Genomic DNA, 22,671 nt, shown 5'->3' with positions numbered 1-22,671 from the left:
GCCTGAATGAAACTTATCTAACACATGCATTTTCTTAGTAAGGAACATCAAAGCCTTTGTATGCTTAGGAACATTAACACTGTAGCACTATGCCTGGGGTCCATTTGAAATAGCAAAATCTCTCTCTCTCTCTCCCTCTCTCTCTCTCTCTCTCTCTCTCACACACACACACACACACACACACACACACACACACACACACACACACAAAGTGGCATTACTTAGAAATAAAAAAGCATGCATGTTTTTGAGGTCTAACTAATATGAGAGCTGAACACAAGCAAAGTATCACTTTTTCAAAGTCAGCTGGGAATGTGCTTAACAGGTGACTCAAAGTTTTCATTGTTCTGCACATGTCTGAGAAATACTGCAAAGGGTGTCCAAGTATTGATTTTGGAGTTACAAATAAATTTTAAAGAGTAAGTGAATTGGCAAATAACAAGGACCAACTGTACTTAACACACTGCTAAGGGCTGGAACCTCAAATTCCAGGTGGGTCACAGAAGTTAATAACCCTCACCAAGTCTCCTAATCTCCTGAATGGACAACTGATTGACCTATAGAATTATTGAGACTGATATTAGCAGTCTAATATTAATTAAGTTCAATCATTACACAGTGAGATCTGATCACTGTAGGGTCTGCTCTATGGATTTATCGGTGTGGCTCAAGCACCTTTAGCCTAGGACAGGGCCAGATACACAATAGGTGCCCTATGCATATTCATTCATTGAGAAAGTTGGACATTCTGATACACTACATTGTAACAAAACCTTCTTTCATACTAAGTGTTGTACACTGAGTGCACATTAGACCCTCCATAGTGAGTTAGCTGGTGCTGACTGCTGCAGGCTATGACAAAGTGCTCTTTGTGGGTAGAAGGACCTCAGGGTCATGATATGCTGCAAGAGGAAGATGGAGAGTTCCCTTTCTCAGCCAGAAAATGTGCTCAGAGAGAAAACTGGCCAAGGATTACTAATTGTTGCCCAGGCCCTTGACAGAAGTGATCTGTGCCATTGTTTACTCTCCTGGAGACACTAAGACCCTGCTAGAGCTGAACCCTGGAAACAGTTCCTACTCTAACTGTGGCTGTGGGCCCGGATATCCCAGGAGACAAACTTCCCCCTGCATCAATCCCTGTGGGCAACAGCACAGCTGTGGCACCATCTTTAGAAGCTGTTAAGGACCTTTGCTCTCTGACTTGCAGCAGGAAGAAAGCAATAAACAGTGGTCAGGGGAAGTTGTCAGGAAGTGACCCCCAAAGGCACAGGGGCATTGACTGGAAATGACCAAGGCAGAAGTGAATTTCCTGACCCGTACAGCTCCTGCTTGGAGGTTTCACTGCAAACACAATCTCCCTTTTCAGCAAGTTCTCAGCTCAGCTTCTCAGACCAACCTTGGTCAGCTCCCTCTCCAATGCTGCAACAAAAGCTGTAATAAACCGCACTCCTCTCCTCTTGTCTCCAGCCAATCTCTGGCTCTCACCAGATGCATTATTTCAAGAAAGAACCTTATATGTAAACTTTCTCAAATTCCTACCAGACTCTTAACTTAATGCATCTGCCCATCCCTACCTCCTTCCCAGATGCATCTCCTACTTTGATTTCTGGACACTATATTCTTCTCCTCCTCCTCCTCTCACTGTTTCATTATCCTCCGTTCTTTTTCCGTCTCCTCTTACTCTGCTTGCTGTCATACACTGTTGCTCCCTGAAATCACTCCTTGGTCTCTTCTCATCCTACACACTCTCTTCAGTCTTCTCTTTCACTTGCCTGGCTTCAGCCATCATCTATCCTTTCTCTCTGGTCTGGACAACTCCCCTAAGCTGCAAATGTGTACAACCAGATGCCTGCTCAACATCTTCACTTGGACATCCCACAGACACCTGAAATCCAACATGTCCAAAACTAAACTTGTGATCATTCCAAACCTGCCCTAATGACTCTTCCATCCACATAGTCGCTCAAGCCAGAAATCAGTTCTTCCTTTTTTCCTCACCTGGTTTATCAATCAACCAGGGATTCAGTAAGTCCTCATTATTTCTCCTATTTGTTTATTCCTCCCCATTGCCATTAACACTATCCTGACTTAGACCTAAGTCATCTCTCCCCTGGACTATTGTGATTCCCTTCTCATAGGTGTCTGACCCTCCAACCTCTACTCTACACAAGAGTTTCTCAATGCTGGTACTATTGACATTTTAAACCAGATAATTTTTTATCATTGGGGCTGTTGTGTGTCGCTGGCTCTTTGCGGTTCCAAAATCCGTGGTTATTTGTCACTGCCTGAAGCAACAACTTACACGGGTCTTATGGGTGGTGGAGTGGAAACTGAGGCACTTCTTTCTCTTTAGTGCACTGCTTTCTTGTTTGTTTATAGAGGATAGAGGAAATGAGGTTTACTTGCTTTGAGAGGAGAGAGAGAGAGACTTTGCTTATCAGAGAGAAAGAGACTTTGCTTATCAGAGAGAAAGAAACTTTGCTTAAGAGAGATTTTGAAAGAAGGACAGGCTTTTCTTAGAGCTTAGAAGAAGAGAGACCTGCCACGCCTTAAAGTCCTGCATCCTGTGAACTAAGGGTACGTCTACCAAAGGTGCCCTAGTGATGCGTCTCAGTTCTCAGTTCTGCGATCTGCCTTCCGCCGCTGCCTGCTAGCTGCTTTCGTGTTTGAGTCTTCTTCCTACTTTCCCTGCTAATGGCTGCTGTTGCGTATGTCCCTACTAGCTACTGCCGCGTGTTTTTCCCTCTGGCTGCTTCTAATGGCTGCTGTGTCTCTGTCTCGCTCCGCCTAAGCTTATATCACCTCCAGGAGGCGGAGAGCAGGGCCACGCCTCCCACGCAAAGATTAGGTGAGACGCTCCGAGCAGGCAATTAGTGCTCGAGAACACATGTGCATACATTGTGTGCGTGGAAGAGAAAATCACCTGAGTGTGCTTATGTCAATCAACCTCCTCGCTGCTGATGTGATCAGGCGCCATCCCGGCGCCGCCAACATGGCACAGCCCCCAACAGTTGTGTGCATTGTCAGATGGTTAACAGCATCCTAGCCCACCAGCTATGACACTCTCCATCTCTAGACATTGCCAAATATCTCTTCTGGGGGCAAAATTACCCAAAGTTGTGAACAACTGCTCTATATTGACTATCATTTGAGAAAACAAATTGATTATTTCACTCCTGTACTCAAAAATCTTCAATGTTCCCTTTAGAAAAAGATCATTTTCCTTGGCTTGGCTTAGCTGCTCATTGTCTGACCTACCTACACAATCTCAGTTTGCACTCTCCCATCTCACATCTCAAACTCCAAAGATACTGAACCACTTATAGCCCCTTGAACAGTCGGACTCTTTCACTCCTCTGTGCATATCACCTAGGTTAGAACCCTTCCCCTATCTGGTCCCCTCATAAACTCCTATTCATTCTTCAGGTCGTAATTCAAGGGTCCTTTCCTTTGGGAAACACTCATACTGCCTGTATACCCACCATGGTGGTTTTCTTATTGTAATAACTTGTTTATTTGTAAATGAATCTCCCCTGTAGATAACAGACTGTGAGACGAGGGGTGGGGGTTGATTTGTTCATTACTGTACTCTGTACTCCTAATACAGTGATTGGCATATGGTACAGATTCAATAAATGTATATTGAATAAATCAAACATCAAGACCTTATAAACCCCCAATAGTCATTTGAACCTCTTCTTCATGGTTACTAATAGTAAAAACTCCAGGAAACCATCTGGAAAGTTGCCCTTTTGCTTTAGGAACTACTGATGAGAGAAGATGTTTGGAAGCAATAACCCATTGGTCTTGGCCAAGAGGAAGAGTAAACACATGGGAGAGTGGGTGGTGGGAGTCAGACAGCAGCAGGCAGGCAAATACCCCATCTGGCTGGATGCCAAAGGGTCAGCCAGGTCCAGGCACTATCCTGGAAGTCTAGGCCAAAGGCAGCCACTAAACAGATACTCAGGGGTCCAGCAGACTTCAAGCATCAGTCTAGAGAAGTTTTCTCTCTTACAACTATACTTAAAGGTGCAGTCAAAGCAATACTTCCAAAAGACATTAGATTTTCTCAGAGCCCCTCATTGGTGTTATTTTTAAGATAAAGTCAAAGATTGTGATCTGGCTCCATCTATTATTTTGTTTCATTTCACCTATTTCATTTCATCTATTATTTTGTTTCATTTCAGTACAGTTAAGGCCAACCTGAACAATTAAGTCTCCTCAACATGTCACGGTGTTTATTCAGCAGTTCTTTCTACAGGATTGGCATCTCTGTCCATACACCCCATATTATCCATTTGGCAAAATCTCATTAGTTCTTCAAAGCCCTCCTCCAGGCTTCCTTAGCACATCATATGCCATCTGCTACAGCACTAGTTGGTGGTATATCTCCCTATCTAGATGGGACCTGCCTAGGACCTGTTCTCTGGATCCAACACAGTGCTAGGTTTGTAGTGTCAAAGAATGACCTATCACTCACCCACTGATCCAAATCCATCCTTCACCCTTAAAAGTCAGTTGCTTATCTAAAATAAACAAACAAGTGTGTGTGTGTGTGTGTGTGTATAGTCATGTCCTTTCCATTTAAAGGAAGTTCAGCAACTTCCTTTGCTTTCCAAGTAAGGTTCTAATGCCTCACAGTGTGGTATCCAAGGATTTCTGCAATGTGGCCTCAGACTGCCTCTCAAGGTTCGTGTTCCTTCTGTGTCTTCCAGGCCTGACTTGACACCAGTCTGTGCCTCCTTCTGTCTGTCCAGGTCTCTTATCTCTTCCCTAGAGAGGGCTTCCTGCTCTGGACATCAGGATCTCACTAGATAGTTCTTGTTACCTCTCATCCTCATCTCTGATCCCATGTGTCTCATCAAAGCACAGTCCCATGGCAGGGACAGAGATTTCTTCCAGCATAGCCCAGCACTGAACTAGGCTTGATGGGCTCTATAAATGCTGGCAACTCCCTTGGGAGGCAGGAACCATGTGGATGCGCAGAATCTCCATCTCAATCCTTCAGAACAGCTTTGAGACTGTTTCTTTCACTTCCTGACCCTGCAAGAAACTTTTCCTCTAGATATAATCTTCATTCCCTCAACTGTCAAGAATACTGGCCTGGTTTTTGCAACTTACTTTCTGATCTTCTTATCACTCCTCACCCTTAGCACAGACTCTGGATCAAACTCTCTGACATAAGTCACCATCAACAGATGCACCTGTATGACTTGATTCCTGCTCTGAGGTCCCTTGTGTCCCTCAGATCCATCCCTGCTCCCGGTACAGTGTTCAGGGCCTACCTACCTGCAGGAAACAGGTTCCAGGTTGGGTACCCTCAGGCAGTGAAGCATTGTAGAAAGTCCTTTGGAACTGGGGCTCATTATCATTCACGTCTTGCAGGGCCACACTAACTGTGGCAGAAGAAGCTAGAGGGGGCAGGCCCCCATCTGTGGCCACCACAATCAGCTGTGGCTGGGGTTCCAATTCATAGTCCAGGGAGGCAGCCGTGGTGATTATGCCTGAGGTGGGATCAATGGAGAACCAGTGGGTGTGAGCCCCAGGGGCCAGGCTATAGGTGACCTGACCATTGGTGCCTTGGTCAGGATCCCGGGCCGTCACTCGCACCACAAAGCTACCAGGCAGTGCAACCTCAGGCAACGGCTCAGGCTGGTAAAGCTGGCGGTCAAAGGCAGGTGCATTGTCATTGACATCAGTGACATGCAGCACAAAGGCAGCTTCAGCCCGCAGTGGGGGTGAGCCCGAGTCTGTGGCTGTAACCCGTAAGTTATAGGCATCCCTTTCTTCTCGGTCCAGCCGCCGAGCCACACACACCAGGTAGATGACACTGTCTTGAGTGCTTAGGGCAAAGTGGCCCTCTCCACCCTCCAGGGACACATTGACGTGGGCAAAGTCACCATCATCGGGGTCTGACACAGAAATGCGAGCAACAAGCTGTCCAGGTGGGGCAGCCTCAGACACTCGGGGAGAGCCATCTGCACTTAGAAAGATGACAGTCATGGAGGGCTGATTATCATTGGCATCTCGCACATGCACAGTCACAAAGGCTGAGCCCAGCTCTGGGTGAGCCCCACCATCCCATGCCTGCACCACCAGTTCATGGACCCGCCGCTGCTCAAAGTCCAGTGGCCGCTCCAGCCGCAGCAATCCTGTGTGTGCATCAATGGAGAAGGGTCCATCGCCTTCACTCTGCCTTCGGTTGATCTCATAAGTCACAGCCCCATTAGCACCAGCATCAGCATCAGAAGCAAATACCTGCAAGACAGGACTGCCAGGGGCCAGGCTCTCTGAAACCACAGCATGGTAGCGGCTCTGATTGAAAGCTGGAGCATGGTCATTGATGTCCAATAGTGTCACATCAAGCAGGGCCTGGGCCCTCCGGGGCGGTGAACCACCATCATAGGCCTCCAGCTGCAACATATAGTGTGAGCGGTTCTCCCGGTCCAGCTCCCCAGTAATTACCAGCTCAGGCACTGGAGCCCCATCTGGACCAGGGCGGGTCTCCAGTCGGAAGGTCTCTCCAGCCCCATCACCAGATAGTGCATAGCCCTGGGTTCCTAGGCGGCCAGCATCAGCATCACGAGCAGGCTCCAGTGGGTAGCGGGTGCCAAGAGCTGTGTGTTCAGGTATCTGCAGAGCAGCCCGAGCCTGTGGGAAGGCTGGAGCATGATCATTGATGTCAGTCACTCGCACTGTCACTTCTACAGTGGCACCATCAGGAGTGACTGCAGTGAAGCGGTAGCGGTCCCGCCGCTCACGGTCTAAGACACGAGCTGTACGGACGACCCCACTGTGTTCATCTATGGCCAGGTCTGTGCCCACACCGCTGCCCTCCTGGGCAGAGATGAAGTACATGGGAGGAGCTGCTGTGCCTGCTGGAAGTCCTGCACTGATGTCCCCAATCAGTGTGCCTGCTGGCTGCTCTTCATCAATCTGCAGGTCCAGGCTCCCAGCCTGACCCCAGGTGCCTGGTACACCACTCCCCAACAAAAGCAGCAACAGTGGTAGGAGGAGGAGGGGCCTGGGACTCTTCATGCCAAGGCAGGAGGGCACAATGCCCAGTTCCTTCTGCATGACAGGGGCAGTCCAGCTGTGCCTGAGGCTCCTGCTCCAGGCCAGATCCTGGGCCCAGCTTGATCTCAGGCTTTGGATCAGATCGAACTTGTGCCCTCACTGCGGCACAGGTTCCCTGATGGAGGAGAAGAGCAAAAGGAAAATGGTCATTACAGAGAAGGGATCAATAGTCCAGAGAGATTGGGATGTAGGTTATACCAAACCGCAGACATTCTCCAGCAGGACTCTCATGCTGCTGCACACCCATCGCCAGTCCCAGGAACCTGTGCTTTGGGATTCCTCAAGGACTTTTCAGTCTTTCCCCTGGAAAGTCCCCATCCCACCATGAGCCCTCTCTCTCAGCAGACTATCCTGCTTCCTATTTTTCAGGCCTGAATGCCCACAAACTCCCTTCAACCTCTAGACTTAAAGATATGCCCGATCCTTTCTTATTTTCTCTGATCCAGAACAAATACCGCTTCCAACCTCAACAGCCATGTAGTTGGTAGCCTTGCCTGAATTGTCAACCTTTTCCTCTCTGCTAGAATCTTCGACCAGAGTTTTAGAGATGCTCTAGGATTAGCCTTGCTTCCTTCTCCATTCGACAAGACGCTGAGCACCTACGTGGAGGCACTGGGAACACAACAGTGAATAAAGGAAGCAGGCCTTGGCTTCATGAAGCTTAGAGGTCTGGAGCTAGGTGAGTAGTCACAAGTATGATGAGGGCTATGAAGAAGTACAGGAATCAAGAGAACGTGATTCAGCAAGGGCTTTTCTGAAGAAGTGACATTGAAGTTTAGTGCTAAATAGTGAGTAGAAGTTGTGTTACTTAGGCAATGTTGGGCAGAGGTGGAGGGATACTGGAAGGAAAGAAGAACATTCTGAGAGAGTGAACAGGATTTGGAAAGGGTGAGAGTATCTGGGGCGGGTTGGTAGGTGATACATGTATGGTATAGTGATAGGAGCTCAGAGTATGAAACGAGGCAGGACTCAGAAGCTTACTGAAGATTTTGACATGATCCTAATTACAAATGGAAGCCACTAAAGCATTTCAAGAAGTGCCATGATATGACTTACATTGTCTGAGGATCTTTGTCACTGCCCTTTAGAAAATAAGGGCATTCAGATAAGATGTTGAGGTACCTGTAGGAGTCCAGGGGATGACACTCTTTTGCCAGTGACTCAAATGAGTGTTAGAAATGAAAGTGGTGAGAAGTGGATATGTCTGTGGGGGTGAGGGGGCTTAGGAGGTCGAAGAGGCAGGCAGGGCTTAATGACTGCTTGAAAGCAGGCAATGAGGAGTGAGCCCCTTTTCTGGCTTTAACTATCAGATGCACGAAATTTCAATTAGAGAAGGAGGGAGAGGGAGAGGGAGAGGGAGAGGGAGAGAGAAGGAGGAGGAGGAGGAGGAGAAGAAGAAAGGAAGGAAGAGAGGGAGGGACAGACAGACGGACAGCCAGCCCAAGAGGAGTATGCCTTGGTCCTAAGGAGAAGCAGGTTTCAAATGCTGCTAAATTTCAAGGAGGAGGCTTAAAACTCAAAAAGAGGCATTTGGTGACTAGCAAGAGCAGAATCAGTGGAGAGATGGAAACAGAGCCTGAAGGGAAGCAGCTGCAGGATAACAGGGACATCTGAAGCTACTGCCCTCTCTGAAAGGTTGTTTTATTTCCCCCATTTTCCCCTTCGCACACCTCCTGCAATGGGGCTTCCTCTCTTGTGACATTGCTCTCACTAAGCTTCCACCTATTTCCGTGTTCTAGATCCAGGGGTCATTGTTAAACCTTCCTCTTGCTGGATCATTCTGGAACACTGGATCGTTGATCACTGGCTTCTTGAAGCCTGCTCCTCTTGACTTCACACTATGACTCCACCCCACCTGGCTTCTACATGCTTCCCTGTCTACTCCTCAGTCTTCCTCACAAGTTCTCCCTCTGCCCACCCCTTCACCTTTAGGTATCTTCAGGGTTCTGTCTTTTCCCTCTCCCTGCACTCTGCCTGGGTTATCTTATTTACTCTCATGCCCTCAGTTAAAATGTATCAGTCACTTCTTATGTGCCATCTATTTGCCAATGACTTTCCAATCTCCATCTCAGGAGAGCTCTGGAGACACATGTCTAGCAAAATACTGGACTTCACAACATATTCCTAGACCTCACTTCAAATTGATTTTCCTCCTTCATTCCCTTTTCCATGAACAGCACCACTACCTATCCAGGTGTCCCAGCCAGAAATGTAGACACTGTCTTTGCTTTTTGCTTTTTTTCAATCTGATTTCCATTTTGTCATTAAAACCTGACCATTTCAACTAGACATGTCTCAGTTCTGCCCTTTCCTCCCTTTCCACACTGCTGCTATTCCAGCCAACCATCGTCATCTTTGCATTCCTACAACTCCTTACTGGTCCCCTCACCTCCTGGCTCAGACACTCTATCTCTGCCAGGCTAGAGAGTCACACAACTCTTACCAAACCATTCCTAGTTAAAAGTTCACAATAATTCCTCCCCATTACTAACAGCAGAAAACTTCCTCTCCACAGAAAAAGAAATGCAGATACACACAGATACAAACGTGTGCCTTCAGTTTCAAGGAATTTGTAAATATTAAGTATAGGACTTCTTATCTACACATAAAGTCCAACCTCTTAGTGTGTCTTTGCAGTCTGAGACCTGTCAACCTCTCTTGTGTCTTTTGCCTTCATCTTCCCCACCATGCTTTGCATCCAAGATTAAATGTCGTATGCTCCTTCCTAACTCCTCCTTGCCTTGTATGTGGTATGATCTCATCTCGAGATAGCTTCTAAAAATCCTTTCCATGTGGTCATCTCCTATTTGAATTTCAAGACCTAATTTAGATGTCCTGTCTTCTGTGAATTGTTCTCTGATATAGCCCCAACCCCACCCCATGCAGAGCCCATTGTACTCTGCTGGGCTCCCACAGTTTTGGGAACACATTGGCAATAAACTGCACAGCAGCCCTAATGTGTTCATGTGTTTGCTCCTGCACTGGACTGGAGGCTCCTTGAGAGTAGTGGCAGATGTTAGCTGGTCTCTGCTTCTCCAGCATTTTGTAGAGCAATAGCATAAGCAGACAATCAGTGCTGAATGAGTGGGTGGAGCTTCATGCTTCTACGTCACCATACTCACATACTAACTCACTCGGAAGAAAGGTCCACAGTGATATGCCAACGCAGATGACATACACACAAACATGTGAGCACATGACCCTGAGACACTCTGGTCAATGTGTAGCTTTAGAAGTTTGTCCTTGAGTCTTTAAGGATTTTCTCTACTCTAGAACTTCTTGTCTTCTGAAGGGAAGTGAGTTTCTGATCCCCAGTTAAGCTTCCAACTTTCATCTCTCCCATTTGTGCAAGGCCATAAAAAGAGCAAGGACTTTGGAGTTTGGGCTGGGTTTGAGTCCAGTATAAGTGTTATTTTCCTTATCTGTGAAACACTTGAATTTAAGTCCAGAGATTGCATTAAGGATCAAGGGTTGAGGGTTGGTCTTATTCATTTCATCAGTCAGTGGAAAAAAAGCAGTAGTGGTTTGGGGTGAGAGAAGGTAATGGACAATGAGGTGAATGGATGTATTACTCTTTGTATTATAATAATTTCTCTCCCTACCCAGACAATGAGCTATTTAAGAGTCAAGGGTATATCTTAGTTAACTTTATGTATAGCATAAAGCATGGCACATAGTTCATAATCAATAAATTTTATGGAAGAAATGATGTATCAGAAGTATGAGATTAAAGCTCAGATAAATGATCAGCTTTGAAGAGGAAGGATTCAGGCCCAGGTAGATGCCCTGTGTGAAAGCAGCCCATTCTCCCAAACTCCGTGGAACCCCATGCTCTCTTCATTACCCAACCTGGGTCCCTGTTCATTATAAACTCCCCCTAGTGCACTCCTACACACAAAGGCGCATGAGCAAAGTCACAGGCCCACACACAGCCTGGCACACTCTCTCACACTGCCAGACACACAGATGAGAGACTCACACAGATGCACTTTCACACACAGTCAAGGCACGTACACAGGCACCCTCCTCACATGTGTCTAGGAGCCTGTTTTTACACACAGACTGCATGTTCATTTACATGAACTCCCCCCCAACATATGCAGCCATACATGTGCATAGAGACACACACATGAAGGCACTTTTTCACGGACCTCACATGGAGAGGCACATTTGCACCCCCAGAAACCCCCCATACATAGACAGGCACACACACACACACTGTGGGCAAGCCTGCTGTCATGTATGAACAGACTGACAAGGCAGGCATACACACACACGCCTGCAGACCCACCCACAGGCAGGCGTGCTCTCACACATGCTGCCGGGGCACTCGTGGTCAGCTCTGCGGCTGCAGCTGTGACCTCCAGGTCCCTGGGGCCTCTGTCTGGACTATGCCTCATCACTTCCTGCTCCACAGCTTCCAGTTTCAAACTCGAACTCCAGACTCTCTCCAGAGACTGTCTCATCCTCTCTCCAGCCTATTCTCAGCACCATCTCTCCCATCTGTCCGGTGTCTCTCACTGCCTCTTTCCTAAGACTTCTCCATCTTCCCATTCTTTTCTCTTTCCTCTTCGCATCTGTTCCATCCTGTCTCAGGGTTGGACTAACCTGTCCATCTTGTCTTCTCACCCAATCTGTCTTGTCCAGTTCTGTTATATATTTTCTCTTACTCATTTCTGCCTTACTACATGCCCTTGCTCTGTTCTTAGTCCCATTACTTGGTCCTCCGACTCCATCCTGCTCTCCCCCTCTATCCCCACATCTGGGCCTCTGGAACCACAGCTGGTTCTCATTAGGAGGGGGAGGGGCAAGACTGTTCATTGGGGCCTGAAACGTGATGTCAATTCACCCTTCCTAGCTAACAGAGCCTCCCCGCAAACCCCATCCCCAGCCTGTGTGTCTGCAGGACCGGGGAGCAACAGGGAACATGTTCGAAAGACGAAAGAGAGGTGGGCTGGGGGGAGGAGCAGGGGACCACAGGGAGGGGGTGCTCTCCAGGAGGAAGCATAGGAGTGGCCAAGGTACAGAAAGGGAAGCAGGCTGGGGGAGCTGGCACAGCCTAGGCCTCCTCCCTCAACTTCCTGTCCCAGGGCCAGCGAGGGGCAGGACCAGAAGACAACAGGGGTGGTGGTGGGGGCTATGAAAGGCAGACAAGTTAGAAATGGAGATAGAAGAGGATAACCTCAGTGAGCAAAGGGAAGTGAGGATACAGGACTGGGCATAAAGAAAATAGAAAAAAAAGTGAGAGTTCTGATTGGAGGGTGACAGGGAGCAAGACTAAGGGAGAGTAAGTACTGCAGAGGAAAGAGTGAGTAGAGACAAGAACAGCCAGAGGTTTTGGGGGGCGGGGGCAGGAGCACAGTGAGAGGAAAGGGAGGGAGAGAGAGGAGGTGGTGGGAGGAAAAAGACTGACAAATGAGCTTCCCTGGATATCTCTGGCACAGTGGCCAGGGCAGCCCCAGGGCCTGGCTCTGTCTCCCTTGAGGACAGGTCCCAGAAGGCACTCCAGGGAGAGACTGAGGACAGATGTGCACAGCAGAGTTCTTTTTTCTGAGCTTTTACACTATACTGGGCCCCATGCCAGGCAATTCACAGACAGTATCTCATTTAATCATCGTAACAACCCTGTGAGAAAGGAATTCCAGCTTCCATTTTCCAATGAGGAAATTGAGGCTTAGAATGAAACAATTTTCCTGAGTTAATGCAGCCTTAATTTGCTCCCAGGACTATGCTTTCATGTTGCGGGATTTAGGGAGAAGGGAAAAGATGGAGGGGAAGAAATTATGGAGAAGCTAAGGGGAGGGGCCTAGGAAGACACTGGAGTCCTGAAGAAGGAAGGGAATCTAGAACAAGAGAGAAACCAACGGTGAGGCATCTGTAATAGTTCAGGTTAGCAGTGTTGGCACTTAGAAGACACAAAGAGGTGAGGAGGTGAAGTGGAAGAGGTGAGGAGGTGAAATGGACGAGGCTTGGACTCCAGACTCCAGACTGCCTCCCACAGTTCTGGCCTAGATATCATTGTGGTGCCATTAGGATACTGAAGAGGAGAAGTCATTTTGAGGAATGCTGTTGGAATCCCCTCATGGACATGCCCCAGGCATAGTTGGATTTGCAGGCCCAGAGCTTAGGGGACAAATCACAGGGTAATTGAAAGCCATGTGTGTGGAAATCCCTATCAGATATGATGTAGAGTGTGAGAAAAGAATGTAGTTCAAAACCCTGGGGAACAGGCACACAGAAGGGGCAGTAGAGGAGAACTTTATGCTTCCTGGAGGCAGCATCACAGAAGTGAAGGACGAAACATTTAAAAAAGGAAGGAGAGATTGATTGTGTCCAGCGCTGCTGAGAGTCTAAGTAAGATGGGGGCTGAGAAGAGGTCCCTGAACTAATAGTAAGGATGTCACTAGTGATGTTGGAATCACGTCAGGAGAGTGGAGAGAGTGCAGGACTCCTGCAGTGGGAAACGAGAGAACATATTGACTCAGAGCTGGGCAGAGATCAAATTAGATTCATCACAGATTCATTCATCAATACACATTTACTGCTTTCCTAGATAGGGAGACAATATGTCACAAGAAGTCAGGACAGGTTGTGGTTAAGACTGATCACTGACTTTGACTCCTAGCTTTGCACTTACTAGCCCTGTGAGCCTGGACAAGCCACTTAACTTCTCAGTGCTTCCATCTCCTCATTTATAAAATGGGTATGAAAATAATACCTACTACTTCGTACTCAGCAGTCAGAACAATGACTGGCACACAGCAGTAAATATGCAAGCATGAGCTACTACTACCGTGGCTAAGAAGACAGGCTCTGCTGTCAGACTTGAGTTCAAATCCTGACTTGGACACTTGCAGCATCCCCCTAAACAACTTATTTAACCTTCCTAAGCCTTTATTTCCTATTCTGAAATACACGGATTAAAGTGCTGACCTTATGTGGCTGATATATGAGAATTAAATTAGACAATTCTCACACAACACTTAGCATAATACCTGATACATAGGGAAGCCTCAATAAATGCTAGCTGCTGCTGTTTTGCAACACATACACCACAATAACCCTGGGGTAAGTGTTACTTGACGATTAGGAAACTGAAGCCCAAAGAAATCAGTAGAGAGACATTTAGAATGCAGTTCTGATGAACTCCAGAGCTGGTGCTTTCTGTTAGACTAAATTGCTGGTGGAGGGCTTTGTGTGCTCAGATAAAGAGTCATATGGCTGGCTAGGCAACAGAACAAGGAAGAAGAATGACCAAAGTTTTGCTTAAGGAGAATATATCTGGCAGTATGCCCAAGGTAGGTTAGAGGAAAAGAAGATCAGTAATGAGGCAACTGTCAATCAGATACAGGGTCAGGTGAGCACAGGGTCAGGTGGTCAGAGGAGGGAAAGAACATGGAGGATGCTTGGAGGCCTCTAGGAATGAAAGAAAACATGGGGAAAGGAAGTGGAGGACCTAATGCATGCATGTGAAGTACTGACAGATTTATTCAACAAATATATGCCAAGGCTTATCATGTGCCAAAGACTATACCATGTACAAAACAGAACAGTGACCAGAAAGATCAAGTATCTGCCTTTATGGTGTTCACAGTAGAGAGACCAAGGCAGACATGGGCAGTGCAGGCAGAGGGAACTGGAAGTGGTGGTGATGAGCAGCAAGGGTCTGATCCCAAAACTGGGCAATCAGAGTCCAGGCTGCAGAGCAGGCCAGTGAGGCCAGAGCTGGAAAGAAAGGTGTAGATAGAGCGATCGAAAAGATATAAAGGACTCTGCTTCCTGATTGTCATGTCCTGAGCTGCTTTCTTCTGCCATGATGTTCTATCTCACCTTGGGCCTAGAACAATGGAGTTGGCCAACTGAGACCCCTGAAACCTTATCATTCAATGATGAAGACTACATTTCAAACCCTGAAACTTTTATCATCTGCTGAAAACTTAGTAATGGGCAGAAATTATGCATAAGACAAACATAAAGAAAGATTGCTTTAAGGAAGAAATGTACTGAAGACAGCAGCAACAACTAGAGGGTGCACTTTCTGGGATGATGGAAAGGCTCAGCACCTGGACATGGGGGTATGTTACGCTGGAGCATCCATTTGTCAGTCTTATCTACTTTAAAATTTTTACAAGTGAATGAAGTGGGGAGTGGGTAGAGGTAAAGATGAAACAAGGAAATAGAGATTTCTGATGGTTGTTGAAGCTGGGTAATGACTGCCTGGGGACACATTTTACCATTCCGTTTAAAATTCTCTATAATAAAAATAAATTTAAAATATTAAAAAGGTATAGAGAAGGAAGAATAAATTTGGGGAAGTGATAAATTGAGGATCAGAAGAAACTAGTACAGGACTAAGATTTTAGACATAAAATTGCTGGAGTTGATCCTAAGCATGGCAAAAATAAATAATCAAGTTATACTAATAGCTGAACACTTAATACTTTTTTTTCCTGAACCTCCAAAACAACTTTCTTAAAGAGATATCATTAGCCCTATTTTTACCTGAGAAAAGGAAGCTCAGAGAACCTAGTCACCCAGATCATAAATGATGTGGCTAGAAGGTCTGAGGTGTAGCTATCCTTCTCCCTCCCCGCTTACCTCTTAGTCTTCTTTCTTTCTCAGCAGTCATATGGGAGGCAAGTTCTAGGCTCTGAGAACTAATAAGCTCCTTCCATTGAGCAGCTTAGAGAAGTAAAAAAAAAAAAAAAAAAAAAAATAAGGACATTTTAGTGTGCTAAGTGAGCAGAGACGGGTAGCCTGATTCAGACTTGTGGACCATCCAAAGAAGATGAACTTTCACCAAGGGCATTAGCACATGGAAGCCCCTCCCAAATGGCAGTGGTCAAAAATGCCCACATCTCAGAGGGTCACCTAGGGAACATGGACAATGGAGCTAAAGGAAGGGACAGGTAGCAGGAAGCTGGCCAGCAGCTGGGATCCAGCAGCATGAACCTCTGGGAGTGGCTTTTGCTAACAAGTACCAGTGCATAAGAGAGGAGAGAGGCCAGGTTTGCTTCTGTTACAACTGACCAGCAAGATAGGGAAGAGGAGGAGGGCACAAGAACCAGGGAACCTAAGTTAGGAAGGAGCAGGGTCCAGAATGCCCACGTTGGGCTCAGGGTGAGTATGTGGTACATTAGAAAAAGAAACAGCTTAGGATACTTCCAGGGAAGGGGTCTGGTAGAGTAGAGGACATGGTGAAGCATTGTAGTGCCTGTGAGAGGTCACAACCTTGGCATCCTTCCTTCTTTCCAAGAACCTAAATAACGATACTTGGCCCAATAGTTGTGGGTCTATAAGCTTCCGGAGCTCCTTAAATATCTGATGACTAAATAAAGAAGTAAGGTTCAGACAGGACTGAGGAACAGGAACCAGGAAAAGAGAAGCCCAGGTAAAAGGGAGAGAGAGGAGACAGAATGGGGTGAGAAAGGATAAGCTGTGGGGAAGGAATGTCTGCAGTGGGACAAGTATGTCAAGTGAAAGTTCCCTGATCATGTGACCATCTGAGAACAAGAGTCTTCTGAAGAGTAAGGGTGAGGGATATGCTGAGGTGTCTCAGGTAATCATTCATTCGTTCATTGTTAACCGTGAGTGTGGGACCCTGGGTCACAAAGATGAATAATATGCAACCTTGCCTCAAGGAGGTCCCAGCCTTGTTGAGACAGAACAGGTTGAGGCAATAACAACAGTGAAACAAAAGGAGCTCCTGAAGATGAATCAGGGAAGGCAGGGCTGTCAATAGATCTGAGCAAGAGAAAGGATTAGCTAGTAGAAGAAGGGAGTAGAAGGGCCTTTCAGCCAGAGCAGTATGTGCAAAGGACCAAGAACAAAGAAGAATACCATGTCTTTGGGGAACTACAAGGAATTTAAAATGTCTGGAACTCAAAATGTAAGGGAAATGGGAGAGGTCATGTGGCTGGGGAGGTTGGGGGGAGTCAAGTCGCGATTTCATAAGCCTCATTAAAAAGTAGAGATTTTAGTAAAAAAAAAAAAATGATGAAACACTGAAGAATGACAGTGATGTGACTGGATTTGCACTTTAAGAAAGTCTCTCTTGCCATAGTGAGAATGGATTAGAAGAGGGACGAGCAAAGTAAAGAAAGATCATTTAGGAAGCGCTCAAAAAAATCCACATGAAAAGATGGCTAAGTAAGGGCAACAGCAGAAGCAATGGAGGAAAAGGGGATGGGACTTCAGAGACTGCTAGAGGGAAAGTAGAATCAATAAATTTCAAGAACCTTGTAGAATCAATAAATTCCAAGAACCTTCTGGGTTATGGTACAAGTGAAGAAGGGAGTGGCTACTGCTAATATCTGGGTTTTCAGCTTACAAACTAAGTGGGGATAGTCATTTGGAGAAGAAATGAGTTCAGGTTTGCACATAATAAGGAGCCTGGGAGTCATGTAGTGAAGATCAAGTATGCCACAGATTTGCAGGTTTAGAGCAATATTTGGGAATCTTCAGCCTATAGAGGATAAGTAAAACCCTGGAAATGAATGGGCTGCATATACAGTGAGATAATAAGAAAGTCCAAGCCAGAACCTTAAACAATAGTAACATATAGGGGCCATGCAAAGGATCTCTTAAAGCAGACTGAGACAATAGCTAGAAGGAGCTTTTGGAGAGAAATGCACAATCCCATCATACTGTAATCATGGCAGCACAGTGATAGAAATCATTCTACCTATTTCTTTCTCCTCCCCAACTAAAGTGGCAACTCTTGGAGTGTAGGAACAGTCATGTCTAACATTGTATTCCACTGCCATCACCTAGCAGTGCGGCTGGCACACAGGTGCTCGTTACATGTTAATAGAATAAAGCAGTGGTTCAGAAACCAAAATCAAGAACAATTCAATGGGGAAAGAAAGCTCAACAATGTCAGCTCCTGCCAAGAGATCAAGCACTTGAGGACTTTTGAAAAAAACGCCCCAGATTTGACAGAAGAGAGGTAACTTTCTCTTAGGGAGGGCAGTTACACAGGAGAGGCAGGAGTGAATGGGAAGTGAAGAAGTAGGAACAGTTATTAGCAGGATTTTTCACAAATAGTGGCAGTGAAGTAAAGTAAGAAAGCCTCTTAGCTAAAGGAGTATTAAAGGGTTTAAGAAGGATGAGGGACTGGAGGATCATGATGTGCTCCCAGGAGGAATGGGAGAGAAGGAACTGGAAACATGAAGAAGACATGGAATAATCAGTTAAAAGAAGTTTCCCCGGAGAAGATGGAAGTACAGATGGAGAACTGGCCTCAAACAGAAGAATATCTATTCATTATTATGGGAAGGGAGGAGAAAAAAATTGAAAAGGATGCAGGTAAAATTTCAAGGAAGAGGCAGAAAGCTGAGGGAATTCAAACCAGACAGCCTCAATTTCTTCAGCAAATGAGTAGAACAGGTTTTCTACTTCTAATTCCTCCCTCTCTTCCAAATCCCACATCCATTTTGAGATCAAGTCCTGCTAACCCCAATGTTTAGCTCCTGCATCCACTTTCTCCCTCTTGCCACTCCTCCAGTTCAGGCCTACAACCCTGGTTGTAGGCCCACCAGGGTTCCTACAACACTCACTGTCCTCCTCCTTGTCAATCTCCTCCTCCAGTCTCCACAAGCCCAGTCAGAGTGGTATTTCTAAAACAAAGCTGGTCACATCACTCCACAGCCAGTGACTCTCCATTATTTACGGGTTAAATTATTCTTCTTCTGCAAGACCTTGCATGATCTCAGCCTTTGCCTACCTTCCCCATGCACTCCCCACTTCTCACCTCATCTAAAAGCGCTCTGCTCACTCACTGCTCTGTCCTTCAGACACATCATACTTTCTTGCACACATGAATGTTCATGTGCTGCTCTTTTGACTTGGGATATTCTCCACCCATTCTCTCTCACCTCCACCTCTCCTGTGCTTGGCTGACTCCCTATTTATCCACAAAGTTTAAGTTTAAATGCTGTTTTTTTTTTCCAGAACAGCATTTCTGTTCTCCCTATGCAGGCATAGTTTTCTCTGCTCTGTGCTGCCATGTTATGACACTCACCTTATACCCTGTAAGCTCCATGAGGGCGAGGACCATATCCATTTTGTTTATTCTTGTAATGCCAGTTCCTAGTACAATGCGTGACAGACCAGGTGGTTAGTATGTGTTTGCTAAATGAATAAACCAGTGGATTGATTAACAAATCTACTGAAAATAATGGGGTGAGGGATGTGGGGTAAAGAGTGTGAAAACATAGAAAAAATAATCTATTCATTTTTTAAGGAGGCCTAGATGAGGGAGGAATTTATAGAAGCAAGAATTTATAGACATGTCACTTGGTGTGGCTGAGGAAATCATCCTAGCTAGGATAGGATGGATGGGAGGGGCTCAAGGACATGGAAACAAAGTGGCCAAGGAGTGAAGGGACGGTCCTTGGCATATGAGCTGGAAAGAGAGCACAAAGCCAGGAAGGAGCAGACGTAGGAAAAATCAAAAAAGGTCAAGGGTAAGAGTTTCATTTAAAAGTTTAAAAAGCCTAATAGGAGGGAGGGCATCTGAAAGATGGGAAGATAAAGGAGGCTGTGGGCAGAGAGTGGAATGTAGGAATATTAGAATTTTAGAGATTAAATAAGACTGTACAGTGCTCCGGGATGAAAGAAGGTAGCAGAGGCTAAGGAGTGGAAGAAACCGTGAAGCTGGTACTGAAGAGGACACTTAGAAGTATGGCATGATATAGGTGAAGGGAAGACCATCCTGGGAACAGAAAGGGAGCTCAGGAGGTCTATGGATGAGAAATAGTAATGGTGCCAGCATTGTAAGTAAGGAGTTTATTCAGCAGTTAGGGACAGATACTCCTGCAGTGTGCATGTAACTTCTATGACCATCTCCTAAGGGTGTGCAAGCAGCTGTGAGGTAAGGGCAATCACAATACAGCCTTCTGTAGTGTCAGGCATACCTGCCTGTGAGCAGCTCTGCTAAAGTATATATAACCTACATGATATGTTGTATCGGAAGTGTATTGTTGTGGACAGTATCTCCCGAGGGGTGTTTTCAATAACTGTGTCTTCAATTGTATGTGTTGGTTGTGATAATGATCCTGTAGGAATTTTTTTGGTCGTGACATTTTTGCTGTGGGTGTGCACTGTCCTGAGAGCATATCCCATAGGTGTACATTGGCTTGACAGAGTCTGCAGTGTGCGTGCATTGGTTCTGATTGTGCTTCTTGAGGGTGTTAGGTGGCTGTGAGACTATTTCTTGAGGATGTATGTTGACTGAGATTGTGTCCCCCCTGTGAGTTGAGAAGGGCTATGACCATGTCCCCTGTGGGTATTTGAAGAGTTGACATAAGTGACAATATTTTTCTGGCCTATGACCTTGTGGCTGAGGGCCCAGCCCATGTCACACTGAGTTCATTGTGCTTCTAGGCCTCCCTCTCCCTACCCCCTCCTTGTGGGACCCAGGCCTGTGGTGACCTCCCTCTGTCCCCGGCACAGGATTCTGATCTAAGCATCCTGGACACAAACTCCCACTGGCTTCTGCACTGGTTCTCACTTAGAACACCAGTTTGGATGACCTACCTCCACTTCAGGCTTTGCCTGCCTCTTCTTTGCTTCTCTTTACTTCTCCCCACTCAGTTTCTTTGTCTCTCAGTTTGTCTCTGTCACACACCCATCCTCCACGTTCTGACACATGGCTCCCACAGATCTGGACACAACACACACATATGCACACAAACGCACACCCTCAGAGAGACTTGCTCACCATGGCACACACTCATTCTAACTCACATCACCTTGGAGAGACACATGCACACACTGTTACACAGACACACACGAACAACACAACCTCAGGGGACACGCACTGACTCACACTCAGACGATGCGCTCACCACTCCGAGTGGCACACACACAGCCCTGCCCTCACCCACACCCCAGGCACACTCTTCATGCCGCCACACTCTCCGGGTAGATGACACACGCACACAAAGACCCCCAGGCCCTGCCCCCACGCTCACGTTCACGCTCGCCCTGGTCCCGCAGGCCCGGGCCCCCCCTCCCCCATTGTCTCCGGCTCAGAACAAAGCCCCCGGCTCCGCCGTCGCCGCCGCTGCCCCGGGGAGGCCCGCGGACCCGGCCGGCGCGGCCAGACGGGCAGGGCGGCTGTGGGCACTGACCTCCGCGCGACGCGGGTTCCCTCGCCCGGTGCTGGGGCGCCGTCCGGCTGCGGTCAGCCCCCGGGGCAGCGCCCGCCCGCGCGGGCCCTGGGGCCGCGCATCGTCCGCCGCCGCTGCCTCCGGCCGCAATCCCCTCCGGGCGGCCGGCCGTCGGTCTGCGCTCCCTTGGCCGTCGATCCGTCGGTCCGCCACCGCCGGGGCGCCGCCCCCTCCACAGCCGCCCCGCGGAGGATGCGAGATCCGCCGCCGCGGCCCGGAGCCCCCTCCCCTCCCCTCCCCCGCCCTCCGCGCGGTAACCCGAGCCCCCGCCCCTCCGCCCGCGAGCCCCCGCCCCCGCCCCCACCCGCGCTCGCCGCGGCTCCCCCACCTCCATCCCGCCCATCCCTCCGCCCCTCCACTTCCCGGCCACCAGTCCCGGGCGCTGGATCCGGCCGCTGCGCCGCGCCGTGCCCTAGTCCTGGTCCTCTTCCTTTCTGCCCGTCACTTCTCCCGGTCCTTTCCCGTCCGGTCCTCTACGTCCTCTCTCCTCTGCCCCTTCTCTGCAGTCCCTACTGCTCACCTCCTTCCCTCTGACCCCTGTTCCCTCGCCATCCCTCTTCCCTGTCACTGCCCTGTTCTCGCTCTCGCCTCTTCTCCCCCAGCCTTTACCTTCATTCTCCCTTCCCTTTCTCCCCTGCTTTCCTCTGTCCCCCGCCCGCCCCTTCTCTCCGTGCCATTTGCTGGATTCTCCCCTCTCAGCCTCTACATAAGATTCTCCCCATCTCTTTCGAAATTCCTCTCTCACCCTTCCCTGTCTCTTCTGTTCACCTCTTTCTCCTTACCCATTCCCCCTGGCTTTCTCTCCCCATCTCCTCCTGACCGCTTTTCCCTCACACCTTTCCATTCTCTTCTCTCATCCCTAGCCTACCCTCCTTGTTAATGTCCCCATTCTCTCCTGCTAGTCCCTTCTCATTTCCCCCTGTGGTCTTTATCCCTTTTCTCTCCTCCACTCCTGGGGTCTCTTTCCTCTCACTTCCTTACTGATCCCAAATTTGAAGCTAGAGACCAGGAGGTATTGGACCCAAGAGTTTAAGGAATGGTGGTCTCTCTAACTCAGAGTATATTCCCCAAAGAAAAAATAAAGTGTGAAGGAAATTAAGAAATAGGAACGATCTTGAGGGGCCCTTTGGGAGGAGAAAAATGGAGAGAGGTGAAGTTAGTCAGAAGTGGACCTTAAACGATCTTAAAAGACTTGACTTCTTCCTTCTCCTTTTGACTTTGAGTAGGCTGTAAGAAAGAAAATATAAAGTCTGAATTTGAGACATGTACAAGTGGCACAAAGAAACGAAGAGCTACTGGGGAGAGAGAACAAAGGTTCTCTTAAGCAGAGGAAGGGAGTGTGATTTTGGAAGAGTGAGGGAGAAGCTGGGATCTTTGATGGCATCCAAATTTCTGGCTTGGGCAGCTGAGTGGATGGTGG

General features: G+C 47.6%; 1 protein-coding gene across 2 annotated transcripts in view; it reads right to left on the bottom strand.

The window, feature by feature from the left end:
* The window catches only part of DCHS1 (dachsous cadherin-related 1), a 34,600-nt gene extending 13,130 nt beyond the window's left edge, over positions 1-21,470 (bottom strand). The window contains exons 1-3 of one of the 2 annotated variants that reach the window (XM_079105694.1): positions 21,213-21,470; positions 15,676-15,759; positions 5,290-7,192 (exon numbers count right to left, since the gene is read on the bottom strand). In XM_079105694.1, the coding sequence (XP_078961820.1) occupies positions 5,290-7,077 (1,788 nt within the window). In that variant the 5' untranslated portion in view covers positions 7,078-7,192; positions 15,676-15,759; positions 21,213-21,470. The remainder of the gene's footprint in view (positions 1-5,289; positions 7,193-15,675; positions 15,760-21,212) is intronic. The other variant, XM_079105693.1, reaches the window with a different exon arrangement.
* Between the last annotated feature and the right edge of the window lie 1,201 nt (positions 21,471-22,671).

Source organism: Sciurus vulgaris (assembly GCF_902686455.1).
Source record: "Sciurus vulgaris genome assembly, chromosome: 11".
NCBI lineage: Eukaryota > Metazoa > Chordata > Mammalia > Rodentia > Sciuridae > Sciurus > Sciurus vulgaris.
Note: the sequence above shows the minus strand (reverse complement) of the source record. Positions and strands in the feature narration are given on the sequence as shown.